The sequence below is a fragment of the Paroedura picta genome, chromosome 16 (assembly GCF_049243985.1).
Source record: "Paroedura picta isolate Pp20150507F chromosome 16, Ppicta_v3.0, whole genome shotgun sequence".
Classification (NCBI taxonomy): Eukaryota; Metazoa; Chordata; class Lepidosauria; order Squamata; family Gekkonidae; genus Paroedura; species Paroedura picta.
The window spans coordinates 15489326-15509069 of NC_135384.1; the positions used below are offsets into that span (position 1 = coordinate 15489326).

Below are 19744 nucleotides of genomic sequence, written 5' to 3' on the forward strand. Positions count from 1 at the left end.
GATGTGCCAATGTTTTTCTACCTAGTCCATGAATAGATTGACTTTACTTGGTGGAACTGCCCATAGGAACCCCCCTCTCAAAAAAAGTAATGGTTACATCTAAAGAAAAAAATTAAATGGTGCTCATTCCCAAGGAAGTGTCTTTAGGATGGCCACCATGATGCAAGAATTTCAAAGTAATTGCAAACGTCAATCACATTTTTGCCAAGCTATCAAAACTCCTAATTCAGAATAATTCAGCTTTTGTTTTTCTATCAAAGATGTCTATGACATAATATCCATGCCAGAAAACTTGCCAATGAACTCTATCAGGATGGGCAAAAGAGTCTAAGACAACCCTGACACAAGTGTTTCTCATTTACCTGTGTTCAAATGAGAATCTTTTACAGAAGAATGGTTCTTGCCACCGTTGCTTTAACAATATTAAATGTTTCCTGTGTCACTTGAGATTTTCTCTTTGGAGAACTGAGTTGTTACTAACAATCCACAATCCACACACACACACAAAATTAAAAGCCAATTATAAGTATTTCTAAAGATCTATTACTGAAGAAAAAAAGCAACCATTCTTTGAAAAATGGATACGTACTACCAGTGTTAGTATCTGTGTTTGTATCTGTATATGCATTGCATCTACTTCAACATCAGAACTAGCAATAGTGAACAGCAGAGCTGCCAGGAAGTTTGGTCTCCTGCTGGAGCCCTGATAAGTTTACAAACCTCAGAAATCTACTATATCTCTATGCTTGCGATTCAGAAATGTCTGTTTTAGTCACTCTTCTATGAACTGAAATTTTATTTTTGTGATGATCTCTGCTTCCTTGCACCAATTTTTTTCTAATAAAATATATGGATTTTCAGCATGGCTTGTGCAACTATAAATGAACATGAGATATAAATGGACAAGAAAGAAGGCATGAAAAATTCATAGAGAAATTCTCCCGCTGGTCCCAGCTTTTTTCCCCTTCAGCTTCTCATAAAGCCCTTTTCAGTAAGAGGAAGGCTGTGGATCAGTGGTAAAAGCTCTGCTTTGCAAAGACATGGAGTGAGGAAGGTGAGGCAAGCAAGGGCCTTTGAAGCCTTGATCAGGGTAGAGCCAGGGAGGTGGGGGAAGATATTAAAGGAGGTTCTGAAAGGAGGTTGTGGAGGAATGGGGTCAGGGACATAGTAACTTGAGAACAATCTTGTTGCTGGTGTGAAGGTCTCAGGCAGCGGCTGAGCCCATCCTGAAACTTTTGGCATCTCCCAATGGAACAGTGGAATTTAACAGGATGGTAGAGGGCAGTGCAACCTCAGAGGTTCTAAAGGGACCCAACAATATTTGAATTTGCCTCTCCACTGTTACTGCTACAGTTGCTTTCTACCTTTATGACACCGTTTTATCCACTGTTTGTGTAAATGTTGTGGCTCTCTCTTCCATGAACATGATTAATGAAACAAATGAATACAAATAACAGGTGCGGTAGTATACAAAAATGGTTCCAATCGACAAGGAAAAGTAATTTTTTTCACTTTATTGATATTATTTTCATGATTAGTGACCCTTTTTTGCTGAACTTGGTGCTCAATAGAAAAAAAAATACAGGTTTGAACCCAACCAACATTTCCGCTGGAGAAAAAGAAAGTCCCCTTAGAGTACCAAAAAATGTGATGCTGGGGACCTGCATGCACAAGGCCTTGGTTGCTGGAAGTGATGGAAAAGAGATACATTCAGAAATATTAAATGAAGTTGCCTGGGTTCTGCTATAAATCAGAAACCACTCTAGGTGTTGTTTGAAGTTCTTCTGGAATTACAGTTAAGCTCCATACTACAGAGATCAGATCTCCTGGAGAAAATAGCTCTTTTGGAGGGTGGATTCTATGGCATCAAATATATGTTGAGCCCCCCCCCCCCTAAAAAAAACAAAACAAAAAAAACTTCCCAGGCTCTGCCCTCAAATTTCCAGGAGTTTCCCAACTTTGTCAATAAGTTCCCAACTTTGTCAATAAGTGACACCATCTGTGTTCATCATGCTGAGCTCTTTGTAGACATTTGGGGATATAAATATTAGTGTCTCCATATAAAGCCAGTTGACAATACATTGAACATAGTCAAGAAACAGATTGCAGAACTGTGAGGTTATTCTTAGAAGACTTAACAGATGCTTTGGGCTGATCCTGCGTTGAGCAGGGGGTTGGACTAGATGGCCTGTATGGCCCCTTCCAACTCTACGATTCTGTGATTCTATGCTTATAAAAAGCATCTAAATGCTAAATCACTTGAAGGCGACAAACCTAGATGTGTGAAAGCAACTTTAAGGATTTCTCCTTACAACTTCAAAAGGCACCCTATGTCTGAAACTGACCACTGAGCAGACATTGCAGCACTATGTTGGGAGGGGAGGTGTGGCCTTTGGGTGGGAGTTTTGAAGTCATTTTGCTTGTGAATTTCCTTAAATTTGGGGAAGCAAGAAAGGGGGGAAATGGGACAGTAGGACTTTCAAAAGAAATGGATATACAGTAAGCGGAAAATGAACTGAGCCTTGAAAAGAACTAAATCCATGAAGAAGCATAGCCTGACCCACCTGCAAAGTTAAAGTGTGTTGGCATGTAAGAAAAATACACCTGAGGGAAATGCTGGGTAAAAGTGAAGGGAAAGACCAGTGCATAAAAGGCCCTATTCTCTTTCTCTAAAGCTCAGTTGATTTTGTTTTTATATTTTAAAAACTAGATTTCTGAAAGGCTGTGTGGTTAGCAATCTTTCTGAAACCCCTCTCCATGGCTTTCTTCACATCCTTGTTTCTGAGACTGTATATAAGGGGATTAAGCATAGGAGTCAAGACCGTGTAGAAGAGGGAGAAGACTTTCTTCACATATCTCAGGTTCCTTGAGCGTGGAAGCATATAGACAAGCATTAAAGTTCCATAAAAAAGGGCAACCACTGTGAGGTGAGAGGAGCAGGTGGAGAAGGCCTTTTGCCTTCCACTGGTGGATGGGATTCTGAGAATTGTCACAATGATCAATGTGTAAGATGTCAGCGTGAGTACAAAGGGAGGCATGGTGAATACACAGGCAAATATGAATGCAGTCATTTCTACGACGCTAGTGTCACTGCAGGAGATTTCCTTTATGATGGGGGATAAATCACAGAGGTAATGATCAATTTTATTGGGGCCACAGAAAGATAATGCAGTCACTGAAATGGTTGTGCTTGTGCTAACTAATACCCCACTTATCCAAGAAATGGCTGCTAAATGCAGGCACAACCTGCCACTCATGAGTGTGGTATAGTGCAGTGGTTTGCATACAGCTAAGTACCTGTCGTAAGACATCACAGAGAGGAGATAACATTCAGCACCTCCCAAGCATGCAAACAGATAAAACTGGATGAAACAGGCTTTGAGAGATATACCCCTGTCTCCAGTCAGAAGACTCGCCAACATTCTGGGCAAGATGGTTGAGCTGTAGCAGGATTCCAAGCAGGATAAGTTTCCCAGGAAGAAATACATGGGAGTTTGAAGGTGCCGATCTGCCAGAACTAGCAAAACAATGAGCAGGTTCCCAGACATGGTCACCAAGTAGATCACAAAGAAGAGCAGGAAAAGAGGCAGCTCCAATTGGGGGACATCTCCAAATCCCAAGAGGATGAATTCAGAAACAGTTGTTTGGTTTTGCCATTCTTCACTTGCCATAGGCTGCATCTCAAAAAAAATAATAAAACATGACATATCTGATAGATTATTTAGGGATATATTTTGTCTAGCTCAAACTCAGCTTTTTATGCAAAAGGTACAGGTCTTGAATGGCTCAAAACTAAATCATTGTCTTCACTGGGTTGGATCCAATGACTTCCTTTTACTGGCTTGGATCCAGCAACTCTCGTTTTGGCTTGTATTTCAAGATAGTTGAATGGAGTCCAATGTTTCACATTGCTGGGGATTGATTTCAGCTATGAAAGTTCCTTCACATTAGACATTTGAAAACAGAAAACTAGCTAGCTGAAAGGCAGGTGCACCATGATAATGGAACATTCAATTCTACATAGAAATTGCCCTTCATTTTAACACAACAGGAATCTTAAGCAGGTGCTCAGCAAAAGTATCTAAGTGTACAGTGGCAGATTGATTAAAAAAAGAAACAATTCCATAGCAGGGATGATTAGAAAAGGCATTGGAAAAATGAAAGCCCAGTATCACAATGCTCATCAATGATTATGTGCAGCCACATTTGGAAAAATATGTACAACTGCAGTCACTCCATATTCATTCATTCATTCATTCATTCATTCATTCATTCATTCAATCATTCAATTTGTATTCAACCCCTCATTATCAAAGAGGATAGCTGGACTTGGTGCAGAAAAAGGCAACCAGTTCAAACAATTGGTTGAAGGACCTGTCTTTTAAAAAGTCTAAAACATCTGTGGCATTGTCATTTTAGAAAAAGATAAAATCAGGATATGGTGCAGGGGAGAAGCCATGGCTTGCTTGATGTCTGAACTTTGCATGCAGGAAACAGTCTGTGGCATCTCCAGTTAAAAGTATCATGGAAGAGGTGATGTGTAAAATTTCTATCTGAGACCTACTGTGAGTAACAAGTAGACAGTATTGATTTTGGTAAATCAGTTGACTAAGGCAGCTTCCCGCGTACATATGAATGTGAGGTCTAAGTTTCAATTATCATTGGGAGAAAATGTAGATGAAGCTTGTTCTGTTATAACCTTAGTATCTGGAAGTCACCCAATGAATTTGATTGCTAACAGACTCAGACAGAAGACAGAAAGTACTTCACATATTTAATATTGATTTTTTTTGCCATTTGCTGCAACAAGGTATGGTGGTGGCCATGAGCTTAGGTTGAAATCACAAGATATGTAACCTTAAAATAAATTAGAATCATGGAGCAACAGACTCTAATCTAGATAACTGGGTTTGATTCCCCACTCCTCCACATACAGTCAGCTTGGCGACCTTGGGCTAGTCACAGTTTTTAAAAAATGGATCTTTCAAAGCAGTTCTCTCATAGCTCTCACAGTCCCACCTACCTCACAGGATATCCGTTGTAGGGAAAGGAAGGGAAGGTAATTGTAAGCCACTGAGACTTCTTAAGTTAGGGAAAAGTTGGGTATAAAAAACTGCTCTTCTTCATGAAGGATAGGTCTGTGAATGGCCATCATTGCTAAATTTCATATCTAGAGTTAGTTAACTTCTGAATACTAATTGTTGAGAGAACATACAATGGGACTAGACTTTAATTAGGTTTGTATTTTTCACAGATGTATTATATTTGGTTAGAGAGATCCCCATCATAGCTACTGCTGAGTGATCAGCCTGAAAATAAGGCAAGAAATTTGTTTTGGAAGATTGCCTTCCTATGTTCAAAAGTGCCCTCAAGTCACAAATGACTTAAAGCAACCCCAGCATGAGGTTTTGAACGCAAGTGAGATGGATAGGTGGTTTGATATTGCCTTCCTTTGCAGAGTCTTCTTTGGTGGTCTCCAATCCGGATACCAATCTCGCTGATCCTCTGAGACCTGATGAGATCAGATTATACTATGCCATGACCCCTCCATTACCGCCATAAGAAAACAATAATCCCTACATGTGGTAGACCAACAAGAGAATAATGAATTGTTAAATTATGATTTACCGTATGGTTGGAATAGTTTCCTGAAGCTCTAGTAGGATCTGTTCCATAGGCTAAAGCCACATCTTGTCATTCTCCATAGACACAAGTTGCATACTTTGTCCATCTGAAAAGTCTAAAAAGTTGTTTCCACTTCCTTGTTTTTCAAATAGTGTTTCATGGATAACTTACATCTCTCTCTTCTCTTTCTAAACAGGTTTCCCTTTAATACTTTCAAACCCTATTTAATTTTACGATAAGATGCATGTCTCTACTGAATTATTATTTTTATTCTTTGAAGGAAAGTAGAATATTTCCCTTGATGTTTTCAGTAAGAGCTTACAATCCACTGGGAAGGCCAAGCAGAGAGGGCCTGTAGCTCAATGGTACTATACACATTTTTCAGGCAGAAGGTCTTTGACATCTCAAGTTAAGACTACCAGGCATCATTTGTTTTCTCAAAAGACCATTTTTTGAAAACCCTGGAGAACTGTTATCATTCAGGGGATATACAAATTCTTCCAACCCACTGGGACTCAATACAAGTTGAACTGATGCTCTTTGCAGTTTCCATTGTTCTTTAATGTTATTATTGTCATTATATTATTGTTGTTTTTGTTATAACCTCATTATTACTACAAATGGAGTTACCTGTATCATTTCTTGTTTCATGTAAACCACCCTGAGCCTTTGGGGAGGGTGATAGATAGATAGATGTACTTATTGTCTGCTTTTTCACCAATGATCTCAAACTATAAAGAATAACTTATTATTATATATGCAAGAAAATGGGATGGAGAGAAATGGGGAAAACAAGCATTCATGTTGGGTAAATATGATGAGATTGTCAGGATTGTTAAAAACCCTGCCATGAATTAGCCTGAGTTCCTCCATGACAGTAGAAGAATGACCTTTGTAGTTCAGTGCCTAGGGCCCCCTGGCCATATATTATGCATGCCTGCTTTAAAACCAAAACTATGTAGATGTAGCTGTTATCTTTTGAAGCTGTGAATGTTCTCTCCTTTGAAGCCCTTGGTTGGGCCTGCATATTGTAACCATAACATCTTATCTGGGTCCGGAGACAGCCAAGGACATGTGAAAAGTAACACTGTTTTTTATTGCACCTGTCTCCTCTTCCTTCCTCCCCTCCCTTGGGAACTTTCAAGTTTTGGGCGGGAGAAATGTATTGATAAGAAGAAGCAAATCTGTCCACAGGCAGATTTGACTTCTCTAGTCTAGGTGTATGAAGTATCTCTCAATAAACGCTTTCTATTTCAAGAAGCTTGTTGTGAGTCCTTGCAACGTCTGACAGAGATAAGTGGTGGTGGGTGGAAAATGCTGCCAAGTCACAGATGACTTATGGCAACCCCATAGGGTCTTCAAGGCAATAGATTTTCAGAGGTGGCTTGACATTGTTTGCCACCCCTGGTGTTCCTTGGAGGTCTCCCATCCATTTGACTAGCCAAGGTTGATTCAGCTTATCTTCTGAGATCTGTATGGGGAAAAATTTAATAAAATTGCATGCTGATGAATGATCAGTATGGATTCTGAAGCCATCAGTTGACTCTTGCACAAACCAAATGAACCAATTAACTTCACCAGTATGATGGAGTGAGTGATAGACCTATTTGGAATTATAACTACTACTAGAAACATTTCCGCTGATCCCTACATGCACATGAATTATCTTAGTGAGTAAACAGAAGTTGTATCTAACCAGCTTTTCTGTTGATCAAGACAGAGGAAGGAGGTGTTCAGTGATTTCCTCCCCCCCCCGAAAAAGCTAGGTAGAAAACTATAGAACAGATATGAATAAAAGGCATGTGGGGATGGAATACAGTGGAAAATTGTGCACGGTTGAGTGAAAAAGCTGACTGTACAAATATAGGATTTCTATAAAATTAACCAATTCCAACCAACTCCACTGGCTACCAATTCATCATTTTCTGGCTGCTAATTTGGTCCTATGAAATCATCCAGGGATCTCAAATGGCAACTGTCTTTTTATAAGTGTCTATACAAGGAGCCTATTGTGGTGCAGAGTGGTAAGCAGCAGAAATGAAGTCTGAAGCGATGTCCATGAGGTTGGGAGTTCAATCCCAGCAGCTGGCTCAAGGTTGACTCAGCCTTCCATGTTTCCGAGGTCGGTAAAATGAGTACCCAGCTTGCTGGGGGTTAAAACGGTAATGACTGGGGAAGGCACTGGCAAGGCCACCCTGTATTGAGTCTGCCAAGAAAACGCTAGAGGGCATCACCCCAAGGGTCAGACATGACTCGGTGCTTGCACAGGGGATACCTTTACCTTTTATTTTAAATTATGACAACCAGTGTGTTAAACTCTGAGAATTGTAGCCTTTAAGTCTTTACTTAACTACAAATTCACTTTCCCTGGAAGAATCCATTCAAAGGGAATTTTGCATTTTGGTTTTTAATCTTAATATATGAGAGCAGGTTTAAAAAAAGAAGGAGGAATGTATAATTTATATTTTACTATTTATTTAAAACCAACCCACCAAGGCAACTAGCAAGTATTAACAAAATTACAGAAAGAGATCAATAACATTAGACTAGCAATAGAAATATTGAAAGAAAGAAAAAAACAAACAAACACCATTGCAGCAGTAGGAATGAAAAGCTAAAGTCAATCTATCAGATATAATTGGGTTTTATTTAGTACATTTCTTTCTTGTCTTTACTCTTCCTTCATCTACTTTATCCTCACAACAATCCTATAATAAGGAAGATTTGTGGAGAGTGAGATTACCCAATGAACTTCATGGCAGTGTGAGGATCTGAACCAGGGCCTCCCAGATCTTGGTCTACCGACTGTAATCAATATACTACACTGTCCGACATTTGCAAACAATAATTGTTTGTATGCTTTAAAAATCCAGACATCTATCCAATACATTCTCTTTTTTTTCAGAAAGAGAAGGAAATTGCCAACAGCTAATTCACCAGATTGAGGCTGATCTCTGCCAGTGCATGTCAATGTCTAAAAACTAGATTTCTGAAATGTTATATAGAAGGAGAGCTTCCCAATCCCTTTCCCCAAAGCTTCCTTCACTTCTTTGTTTCTCAAGCTATATATCAGGGGGTTGACCATGGGAGTCAGGACAGTATAAAAGAGAGAGAAGATTTTCTTCATATATCTGAGATTTCTTGACCTTGGGAGCATATAAACAAGCATGAGTGTCCCATAAAACAGGGCGACCACAATAAGGTGAGAGGAGCAGGTGGAAAAAGCCTTTTGCCTTCCAGTAATTGACTTGATTCTGAGGATAGTAGTTATGATGAAAGCATAGGATGTCAAGGTAAGTAGAAAAGGAGGCAGGGTAAAAATGCAGGCAAATATGAAGGCAGAGAGTTCGACAAAATGTGTGTCACTACAGGAAATTTGTTTTATGTCAGGGATCACATCACAGAAGTAATGATCAATTTTGTTAGGGCCGCAGAAAGATAACCGTGACACCCGGACAGTAATGCTTGTGCCAACCAAGATACCACTTACCCAAGACCCAGCTGCTAGCTGCACACATAACCTGCCATTCATGACTGTGGCATAATGCAGTGGTCTAGACACTGCTAAGTACCTGTCATAAGACATCACAGACAGGAGGTAGCATTCAGCTCCTCCCAAGAAAGAGAAGATAAAAAATTGTATCAAACAGGCTTTGACAGATATACTTCCATCACCGGTCAGCAGTCCAGTCAACATCTTTGGCATGATGGTTGTGCTGTAGCTAGACTCTAAGAAGGAGAGATTGCCCAGGAAGAAGTACATGGGAGTGTGTAGGTGTTGATCCACTGCAACTAATAAAACAATGAGGAGGTTCCCAGTCATGGTTGCCAAGTAAATGATGAAGAATAGGGTGAAGAGAAGAACCTGCAGCTTTGGGAGATCTCCAAATCCCAAGAGGATGAATTCAGACACTGCTGTTTGATTTTGCTTTTCGCCGTTTGCCATCGGCTGCATCTTGAGAAAACAAAAGACTCCATTTAATATTTCTTTGCATGAGGGAGAATATGACTTTCAGACCAACTTTAAGAATGAGGAGAAATCCTATAAAAATGCATGTGGGTGCGTAAAGTGCCAGCAATTACCAGCAGACTTATGGTGAAAGGGACTTTCAAGGCAAGTGAGAAGCGGAAGTGGTTTGTTATTGCCTTCCTATGCAGAGTATTCCTTGGTGGTCTCCCTTCCAACTTCTGAGATCAAGCTACACCACAGTGACTTCCCTCCCATACAGAAAATACATGAACAGCTATCAAATTATGCATTGCAGTGGCTCAGAACCAAGGCTTTGACCTTCCCAGCGATATATGGAAGGTAGTTATTTCAACAGAAACACATAAACGTGGTGTTCTCATAAACATTATTCTACTGCACAGTGTGGTGGGCTGGGTTCTATACCTGTTTCTGGCATTAGGAACAGCAGGAATGTCATGGTCCAGTCCCCATTCCCACAGCAACAGCACAATCCCTTGTACATGTGGAGGATAAAATGTCACACTTCTCAAATCTGAAGCTCCCATTCTGAAATCTTTTCATCCAGTCATCATTTTGACAAATAGGTAACTTCTCCAAAATACCATATACTAGATATCTTGAATGCTCGTTTGTGGAGGAAAAGATGGACCTCACCATTTAGCATGTCTGTTTGAGCCCCAAAAGAAAAAACTGCATGAAGCCAATATTTCCAAGTGATGGCTCACAGGTCATGTAATAAACATTTCTAAACTCCCTTCCCCTCCACAGTTGGATCTGTTCCTGTTTTTTGTATGCTTATCATTGTTAAAGGCAGCTATTCCATGACTGATGGAACTGTACTAAAGACCTGTAACAGTTTCTCTCTTTTCTCTCTCCTCCTCCTAGCTTGTAGACTGGGTGAAAGTCACAACCTATCTTACCTCTCTGTCCTCATTCCTATGAGTTTGGTTTTTTTTCTGAGCCAAGGGCTAGTTCAGTCCATAATAAAGTGACTTTCTATGTAATTCTAATTTAAATACTGCACTATGAGGTAGAAAATGTCTCTTGACAGTACTTGTAACAGGTGGTGTAATCTCTACAGAAAGGAAAGGCACTAAAAAAAAAATCAGATTTTCAGATGGGAGTTGGGTCTTACTCCCTTAGCAACACTAACGTCAACCATTTCCTGGAGCCAAGACATTCACAGTTTTGAACGTTCTGTTTGATGCCGTATATCCACTCTACCTCTGATATTTGTTTTCCTTTGTCTTTTTTTCAAGATCATTTATCTCTTTACTGTTCATTCCATATGATCTCCAAGATTATTGTGTAGGAATACAGTGGTATAATGAAGAAGTATAAACTTAGTCTATGGTGTTATAATGAGGCCTGATGTCTAAATAAGGACTGCCAACTTCCACATTGTACCTGAAGTTCTCCCAGAATTACAAGTAATTTGCAGTTCAGTTCTCTTGGAGGAAATGGGAGCTGCAGAGGGTAGACTGTATAGGGTTAAAAAGGTAAAGGTAAAGGTATCCCCTGTGCAAGCACCGAGTCATGTCTGACCCTTGGGGTGATGCCCTCTAGCGTTTTCATGGCAGACTCAATACGGGGTGGTTTGCCAGTGCCTTCCCCAGTCATTACCGTTTACCCCCCAGGAGGCTGGGTACTCATTTGACCGACCTCGGAAGGATGGAAGGCTGAATCAACCTTGAGCCAGCTGCTGGGATCGAACTCCCAGCCTCATGGGCAAAGCTTTCAGACTGCATGTCTGCTGCCTTACCACCCTGCGCCACAAGAGGCTACATCCCTGCTAATCCCAGTGGCACCAGGCATTTGAGGAAAGACCCTCAGGAACACTGAAAATTAGTTTAGTAGTACATTTTTTAAATCATATACTGCATTATTTTTACATTAAAATATATCTGTAATATTCCAGAATATTAACCTTAATGGTTTAAATTCTGGTCTCCCTCTATATTATTGTTCCATCTCCTCTATAATTTTCAGATAGGCAGACATTAGAACAGAAGTCCTTAATTATTTAGACCAAATTCTATACCTCAGATATATAGCTTCCATGGCCCATTGAATAGGGGGTTTGAGGAACTGGTGAAACATTGGAAGAAAAGAAATGTTATGACTACTCATAATAGATATGAAGAAAGCTTCACTCAAGAGGAGTCTGGTTTTAATCCCGGTTATTTGAGACAACCTTACATTCTCTGATTTATAAGGCTTGAAGAATATTCTTTCTGCCACAGTGGGGCATTTCAGGTAGCTTATAGAATATCCTAATACATATTAAAAACAATGGTGCAATGTATTTTTTTTTACTGTTTTGTACATACAATGTCATTATTTTTATTAATATATTTTAAAAAGATTTTCAGTTAAATGGATATCTGTGTTAATTTTGAAGGAGGAATATCAAAACAAAGGACACCTGCTGATGAGAAGGATCACAGAAGCAAAAACAACAACAACAAAAACGGGAAAAAAAATTAGTTCCAGCCAGCTTTTCCACTGGTAAAAAAGGAAATATGAGGTCTCCTCTGATCATCAAAAAGCTATGTCTGGGGATCATGGGAACTCCATGGATTAAAGGGCTGTAGTAATGAGAGGCAGAAGAAGAAGAAGAAGAATTGGCTTTTATATGTTGCTTTACTCTACTAGGAATCTCAGTGGCTTACCTTCCCTTTCCTCTCCCCAAAACAGGCACCCTATGAGGTAGGTGAGGCTGAGACAGCCCTGACTGCTTGGTCAGAATAGCTGTATTCGTGATATGATGAGCCCAACGACACACAGTTGCTGCATGTGGGAGAGTGGAGAATCAAACCCGGTTCACAGGATTAGAAGCTGCCACTCTTAACCACAACACCAAGCTGGCAAATATGAAGTGAAAAGGCTAACTAAACTCTGATCCAAGGCTATAAGAACCTAGGAGATATGCTCACTACTATGTGAATTTTTTAACAAATTGATCCACTATAATCCAAACCAACTGAGATTTGGGAATGCTGTTAAATAGCAACTCCACATAATAGTGCTCTAGCATGTTGAACTTTGGAAAGTTTATTATCCATACCAGATATTGGTTGGAAGAGTAGCCTTTAAACTACAGATACTTGTCATACATCTATACAGGAGCCTGATGCTTCAAGAGACTATCCAGCATCCGTTGGATGTTGGCTCCATAATGTTGTCTCATGGACCTATTATGCATGGCAGCAGGCATGCCAGGATGCCATTGTTCCATAGCAGTGGGGCAGAAAGCCCCGCCATTCCCCACGTGCGCACAGGAGAGGGGCTCCCCCGGGATATGCTGGTAGCCCCGATGCAGCAGCCCTGCATAAGCAATGCGGGGATGGAAGCACTGGGAGTGCTCTGTGGTGGCAGCAGTGGTGGGGGGAGAGGGGTAATGGGGCACCCACTGCACGATGGTGGGGAGCAGTGTGCTGCTCTCCCATCATGATGAGGGTGGAGGGATGCCCCTGTCAGTTTCGTAGAGCTCCGTGTTTCCTTAACGCAGGTCTTCCGAGGGCGTGGCTTGGGCCCGGGCTCAGCAGTGCCTGGATGGCGGTGATGTCAGGCATAATCAGGGATTTTCCCCGAAGCCCTGTAGCCGCCATCTCGGGTGTTCCGGCCCATGCATAATCGGTCATTGTGAATAATCCTGGTCGAAAGGTACTTAGTAAAAGATAGATCTTAATAATTTTGCAGACTTCTATTATTTTTTTAAGGGAAGAGGTGTGCTGGCTCTTCAGAAGGATACATGTGTGTTTTGTGTGATAGCCTTGCCTTGTGCAGTAAAGGAAGGCAGGGAATATCTTTGTACCAGTTAAATGGGATCTGGGCTGAACTTTTGCTTTTCCTCTATTGCATGTATTTAGCTGGCTTGCAGCATGTAATTCTGAGCACAGCTCTAGCAGTTGGAGTTGTGTTTTTTTTTAATCCAATTTTTTAGGTGCATCTTTTAAAAGAATCAACTCCTGAGCAGGTGAGTGTCAACCGATAAGAACAACAGAAAAACTAAAGTCAGATGACTGATCAGAATGATGTCTTAAACTTATAAGCACATTTTAAAAATGGTGAAAATAAAATCTATTGCTGAAAATAATTGTGATGATTTCCTAAGTAAGAATCCATTATACGCAGGGGAAAATTAACCACATAAGCACAGGTAACAGCAACAGACAATTCATACATGTCCATGAATTCCAATGTCTCTAAAATTCCAGTGGGATGAAGCATCCATTATGGTGTCATATATATCATAAACCTCTTGCAACCCCTTCTCATGGCCTCCTTCATCTCCATGTTTCTTAGGCTGTATATTAGGGGATTGACCAGAGGAGTCAATACAGTGTAGAACAGGGATAAGACTTTCTTCACGTCTCTTAAGTTCTTTGATCTGGGCACCATATAGACAAGCATCAATGTTCCATAATAGAAGGCAACCACCGTGAGATGAGATGAACAGGTGGAGAAGGCTTTTCTCCTCCCAGTGGTGGAGTGGATACTGAGGACAGAATTAATGATGAAAACATAAGATGACAGGGTGAGAAGAAAGGGAGGTAGCGTGAATACGCAGGTAAATATGAGACCCGATAGTTCAAATAAATGGGTGTCACTACAGGAAACATATCTAATGTCAGAACTAATATCACAAAAATAGTGATCAATTTCATTAGGGCCACAGAAGGATAACTGTGATATTTTTACAGTCAAGGTTGTGCTGACCAACACTCCACTGATCCAAGATACAGCTGCTAACTGGAAACTCAGTCTGCCATTCATCAGAAACACATAATGGAGAGGCTTGCATATTGCTAAGTACCTGTCATAAGACATCATGGAGAGGAGGTAGCACTCAGCACCTCCTAAACAAGAAAAGATAAAGAACTGCATGAAACAGGCATTGACAGATATGATCCCATGTCCCGTCAGGAATCCAGCCAACATCTTAGGCAGGATGGTGGAGCTATAGCAGGATTCCAGGAAAGAGAGGTTTCCAAGGAAGAAGTACATAGGAGTGTGAAGCTGTTCATCAGTTATAACTAGCAGCACAATGAGAAGATTCCCAGCCATAGTTGCCAAGTACGTCATGGAGAACAGCAAGAAGAGAAGACTTTGAAGTTTAGGAAGGTCTCCAAATCCTAAGAGTATGAATTCAACAACAATTGTTTGATTGTGCCAGTCTTGGTTTGCCATTGTCTGCATCTTGAGAAAGCAAAACACATCATTTAATATCGTATTACATATGACGGGATATATCTTTTGACCACACTTTGAAATCAGAAAACCCTTTTAAAACATGCACATCATGAGTTTGCATGATGCACTTTGTGTAGGATAGAGCTCTTCCACTGGGCCTATGGATAATAAATAATATTAGATCCAATCTCAGCCCTCCCTTCTACTCCTTCTGCCCTCCTTTTCCCTTTGATTTCAATAGCTAATGGGCCACGAATCACTGCTGATGTGACAATGATAATTGTGGTTTGCTAGTGCAGGAGCATAGTCTTGTCTAATTAATTTTGTTTCCTTGGACTGTGATTGTGTAGGCCAGTAAAAGTTTTTTTGAGTCTGATAATTGTGGTTTCAAATGGTTTTAAACTGTTTTTATATCTTCATTTTAATTAACTAAATGTATTGAATTTTACATTGCGTAAGCCAACCTGTAATAGGGTGGTATATAAACCTGAGAGGGGTGGTATATAAATCCCCAAATAAATAAATAAAATAGGTGACATCTGGATCTACATTATACTCCTTTTAACAGTATGTCACGCTATTAAATAATTAATTAATTAATTTGTATATTTTTTCTGTAACTCCCATTTTAGCTGGTGTCAATGGTTCAATCTGGGGAGTACTTGGCCAAGATGATCCAGGATTCTGGCTCACATGGTTTACAGGGAGCAAAACTGAAGGTTATAGTCTTGCATTTGAAGTATACATTTCAATGTAAAGCCCCTATCCCCTGATAATTTAGTCTGGAGTTTAAAATTAAAATTAAAAATCCCCCCCTGCTGATTTTGAGCACTATGCTATCATCTATTTTTTTCTGAATGCACACTAGGAATTGAATCCCCTTTTAAAATTTCACTCTTTAAATATTAAGTGAAGTTTTCTCTCTGCAATTTGCGGGAAAGTTTATTTCTTTGTTGATGTTTTGTTGATGTGTTTGTTGCAGTTTCGTCTTTCTACAGTTATTTGAAAAGGGAGAGAGGGAGAAATTAAGAAAACAATTATTCAAATTGCTACATGTAGATCACTAAAGATGTTGACAGTCCTATTCTGGCCATGTAAACCTGGAAGCTACTTTTTGTAGTTACTACTTGGCCATCCTAAATGCTGCTGGTGATAGATTCAAGTGGGTAGCCATGTTGGACTGAAGTAGCAGAACAAATTTAGAGCCCAGTGGCACCTTTAAGACCAACAAAGTTGTACACTTCCTCAGATACAATGTCGTGGAATGAAAGTAATCAGTTCAAACGTATAGAGTGTGGGAGTAAATTAACATACAACATAATGAAAATTTGCCAACCATTTTCATGATGTCAACTTTGTTGGTTTTAAAGGTTCCACTGGGCTCTAAGGTTCTGCTGCTGGCGGTGGTCCTTGGGAAGCCTGTAGCATTATTATTTAGGAAACAACTCACCAAACAATTTTGTTCCCAGACCCTAACATTACAGCCTCCAAGTTCTGTGGATGGAGTGCAACTCCTTTAGAAGAAAAAGAGTTGGATTTTATACCCTGTTTTTCACAGCCCAAAGCAGTCTCAAAGTGGCTTTAAAAACACTTTCCCTTCCCTTTCCCTACCACAACAGATGTCCTGTGAATGAGCTCTGAGAGCATCAACTCTGTGACTAGCCCAGGGTCACCCAGCTGGCTGCATGTGGAGTAGCAGGAATCAAACCTGGGTAGCCAGATTAGAGGCCACCACTCTTAACCACTCAACCAAACTGGCTTTCCATGAAGACTCAGAAGACTTGATTTTCCTGTCTATCTCGCTCTTTGCAATGTAGTTTGGCATCATATAATAATTCTTGATTCTTGGATACTAGTCCCTAGCTTACAGCATGTGGCTTTTATTGAGCACAATTCCAGGAGTTCGAACCATGTTGTATATTTTTAAATCCAAATTATCCTCCTGCTGGGGGGGGGAAGGGTTGTATCCCACTTTTCACTACCGGAAGGAGTCTCAAAGCAGCTTACAATCTTCCTCTCCCCACAACAGACACCCTGCGAGGTAGGTGGGGCTGAGAGAACTCTGAGAGAACTGTGACTGGCCGAAGGTCAGCTAGCTTTTATGTGGAGGAGCGAGGAATCAAATACAGTTCTCCAGATCAGAGTATGTCACTCTTTAACTACTACTACTACTACTACTACTACTACTACTACTACTACTACTACTACTACTACTACTACTATTATTATTATTATTATTATTATTATTATTATATTTCTAGCCCACCACTCCCGAAAGACTCGTGGTGGGTCACAACACATATAATCCCCAATAAAATTCCCCTAATACAATAAAATAATTTTAAAAACCTAAAAAAGCCGAACACAAGAAACCAAGTGGTGGCGGAACATACACAACCTAGACCAACCCGCCCACAGCTCAGGGGGCAAAGGGGTCATTAATCATTTTACTACATTTCACCGCCAAGAATAGTCCATTGTAAGAATTATACCAATCTGGCTCTGTAAGCCTCAATGGATCTCTTTTGGGAAGAAAAATAGCATCTCAGAATATTTTTGGTGTGTGGTGTTTATTGGGTGTGTGGGTGTTTATGTCAATAACCTTTGTCTGACATTTTTTTTGTAAGGTCAGGTAGCATGAAAAGGCTTTTAATATACTTAATTGTAATAAATAGTGGGATTTTGAGGCTCTTACCTTCTAGAAAAGGAAAACCCACACTTTTGCTCCATTGTTTTTTTAAGCATACACCTTCCCTCAGACAATAAGGCAATCTTTCCCAGTTGAGGAAAACATTGGATCACAACTGCTTAATAGTGTCATCTGTACAGAATTATTTCCTAAGGCTGTTGACTTCATTGGGTTTAAGAGTGCATAACTATGCTTAGGTTGCCACTTTCAAAGCATTTCTTTCCTTTTCAAAAGTTTCCTCTGTTGCCAAATCCGGTTCCTTTCCTCCCTCCTATTAACTGAATAATTTACACTGGGTGCCCTGAAGGAAATGATTACATACATGCCCAAATCTTTGGAAACATTACCACTTACATTCACTTACTGTTTCCTTTTCATGGCTTTGATATTTCCCTGACAGACGCTTCCATACATCTCTTTGTCTTCCCAAGGAGCTTTGTTTCAGAGCTACATTAGTCCATCATAAAGATCTCTGCAGAATTTGCTATTTATATTCTACACCCCAAAGCAGTAAAGTTCCCTTGACATTTCTGATAATGGAAATTATTCCAGAATGAAAATAATACTCCTGATGCTTAATGAAAGTAATTATTGTGTCCTTCCCGATATTCTAATGTGAAATTTTAAGTGATAATTCTTTAAATAGATACACCACTAGTATCTATTCACAAACACAGAGTCTGCATTAGCTTCAGGCACTGAATACATAACAAAGAGATAACGGTGATGATCCTAAATAGTCAAAATAAAAAGGCAAATCCAATTTGGAGCATGAAATGAATCAGGACTTGGACCTCTTTGTGATGTGCAGCCTGACAGTTGAGTATGACAGAGGTTACTGGGATTGAGGAAACAGGGTCTCTCTCCAGTCTGGTGTAGTGGTTAGGAGTGTGGACTTCTAATCTGGCATGCCGGGTTCGATTCTGCACTCCCCATACGCAGCCAGTTGGGTGACCTTGGGCTTGCCATGGCACTGATAAAGCTGTTCTGACCGAGCAGTGATATCAGGGCTCTCTCAGCCTCACCCACCCCACAGGGTGTCTGTTGTGGGGAGAGGAATGGGAAGGCGACTGTAAGCAGCTTTGAGCCTCCTTCAGGTAGAGAAAAGTGGCATATAAGAACCAACTCTTCTTCTTTTGATCATCTTATTAATTGAGCTTTCCTTAGATTACAGTACCTATTGTAATCAATTCCCAAACAACATTGTAAATGTAAAATTATAATTTTTGAAGTCATGCCTCTGATGGGAGCAGGGGAGGAAGGGAGGGAGAGGAAGCATGTCCCAATCTCCAGCTGGTGCATTTTCCCTTCAATTTTAAAGGGCCCTTATTTTTTATGGGCAGCTGACCTTGACTCCAGTAGTCTCCATGGTCAGGTCTTCTGCCCACAGAAAATAATGACCCTTAGTCAGATGTACTATGGACCAGGTGGAATCTGGAGAGCACTTCCTTCCCTTTCCTCCTCCCCCACATTGTCTTCCCAATACAATTCCCTATTATGAAGTTATTCAGAGGGGTATATCAGCATCACTGGAGGAGGACACTTTCATAAAATGAGAGATTGTGTGATCTAATCCAGTTCTGGAATGAGTGCAGAGTCTCACCACAGACACAATTGCTGCCATGAGAAAGACTCCAGTGGTAGGATGGGGAGGTGGGGGATCAGGACTACATGTCCCAATAAAACCCACAGTTTTCACGTTGCCTTGTGGGGGGGGAAGGCTAGGGGTGGAGGCCAGGTGTCTATAGAACGGGCAGCCTGACATTGCCCTACCTCTTTCCCCACTCCCCAAGATGAGGCTAACCTCCCACACACCCTTTAATTTTGAATTATATTTTGTGTTCCATAAATTTATTATCACAGCTCTGGCTTTCTTTGCATTATAATTTAGAGATGAGCAGCTATCTAGAGACGTGGGTAGAGGCCCGCAGACTGTGGTTGGGGTGGAGTGGTGTGGGAGTCCCCCTCCTGGACTGTGGGCTTTGGCAAACCCTTATGAGCAACTGTTTGTATTTTGGGGCACAGGCAGACAGACAGACTGACCAACCAGCATCAGTCCTGCGGGTCTGGAAAGTGCAGGAAGATCTAACTAAAGTACATTTACAGTCTGAAACTGTAAATAGTGACTACTGATCTCCACAGGAGGTCCTGAGAAATCACTTGATGGGAAATACATCATCTCCATTTGTAGGAATGAACGACCCCCAACCCCCCGATATAGACAGCAAGAAGAACAACCTTATTGTATTTCCATTGCTGGCATT

General features: G+C 40.5%; 3 protein-coding genes across 3 annotated transcripts; all 3 read right to left on the reverse strand.

Annotated features, from left to right (window-relative positions):
• Positions 1-2699: 2699 nt before the first annotated feature.
• Positions 2700-3671, reverse strand: LOC143825752 (olfactory receptor 10A7-like). The gene has a single exon (XM_077314048.1). It carries the CDS (start codon positions 3669-3671, stop codon positions 2700-2702), a length of 972 nt encoding a protein of 323 aa, XP_077170163.1.
• Positions 3672-8599: 4928 nt separating this feature from the next.
• Positions 8600-9592, reverse strand: LOC143826797 (olfactory receptor 10A7-like). Its single transcript, XM_077315820.1, has one exon. The coding sequence runs from the start codon at positions 9578-9580 to the stop codon at positions 8600-8602; it is 981 nt and encodes a 326-aa protein (XP_077171935.1). The 5' UTR covers positions 9581-9592.
• A 4239-nt stretch (positions 9593-13831) lies between these two features.
• Positions 13832-14809, reverse strand: LOC143825482 (olfactory receptor 10A3-like). The gene has a single exon (XM_077313511.1). It carries the CDS (start codon positions 14795-14797, stop codon positions 13832-13834), a length of 966 nt encoding a protein of 321 aa, XP_077169626.1. The 5' UTR covers positions 14798-14809.
• Between the last annotated feature and the right edge of the window lie 4935 nt (positions 14810-19744).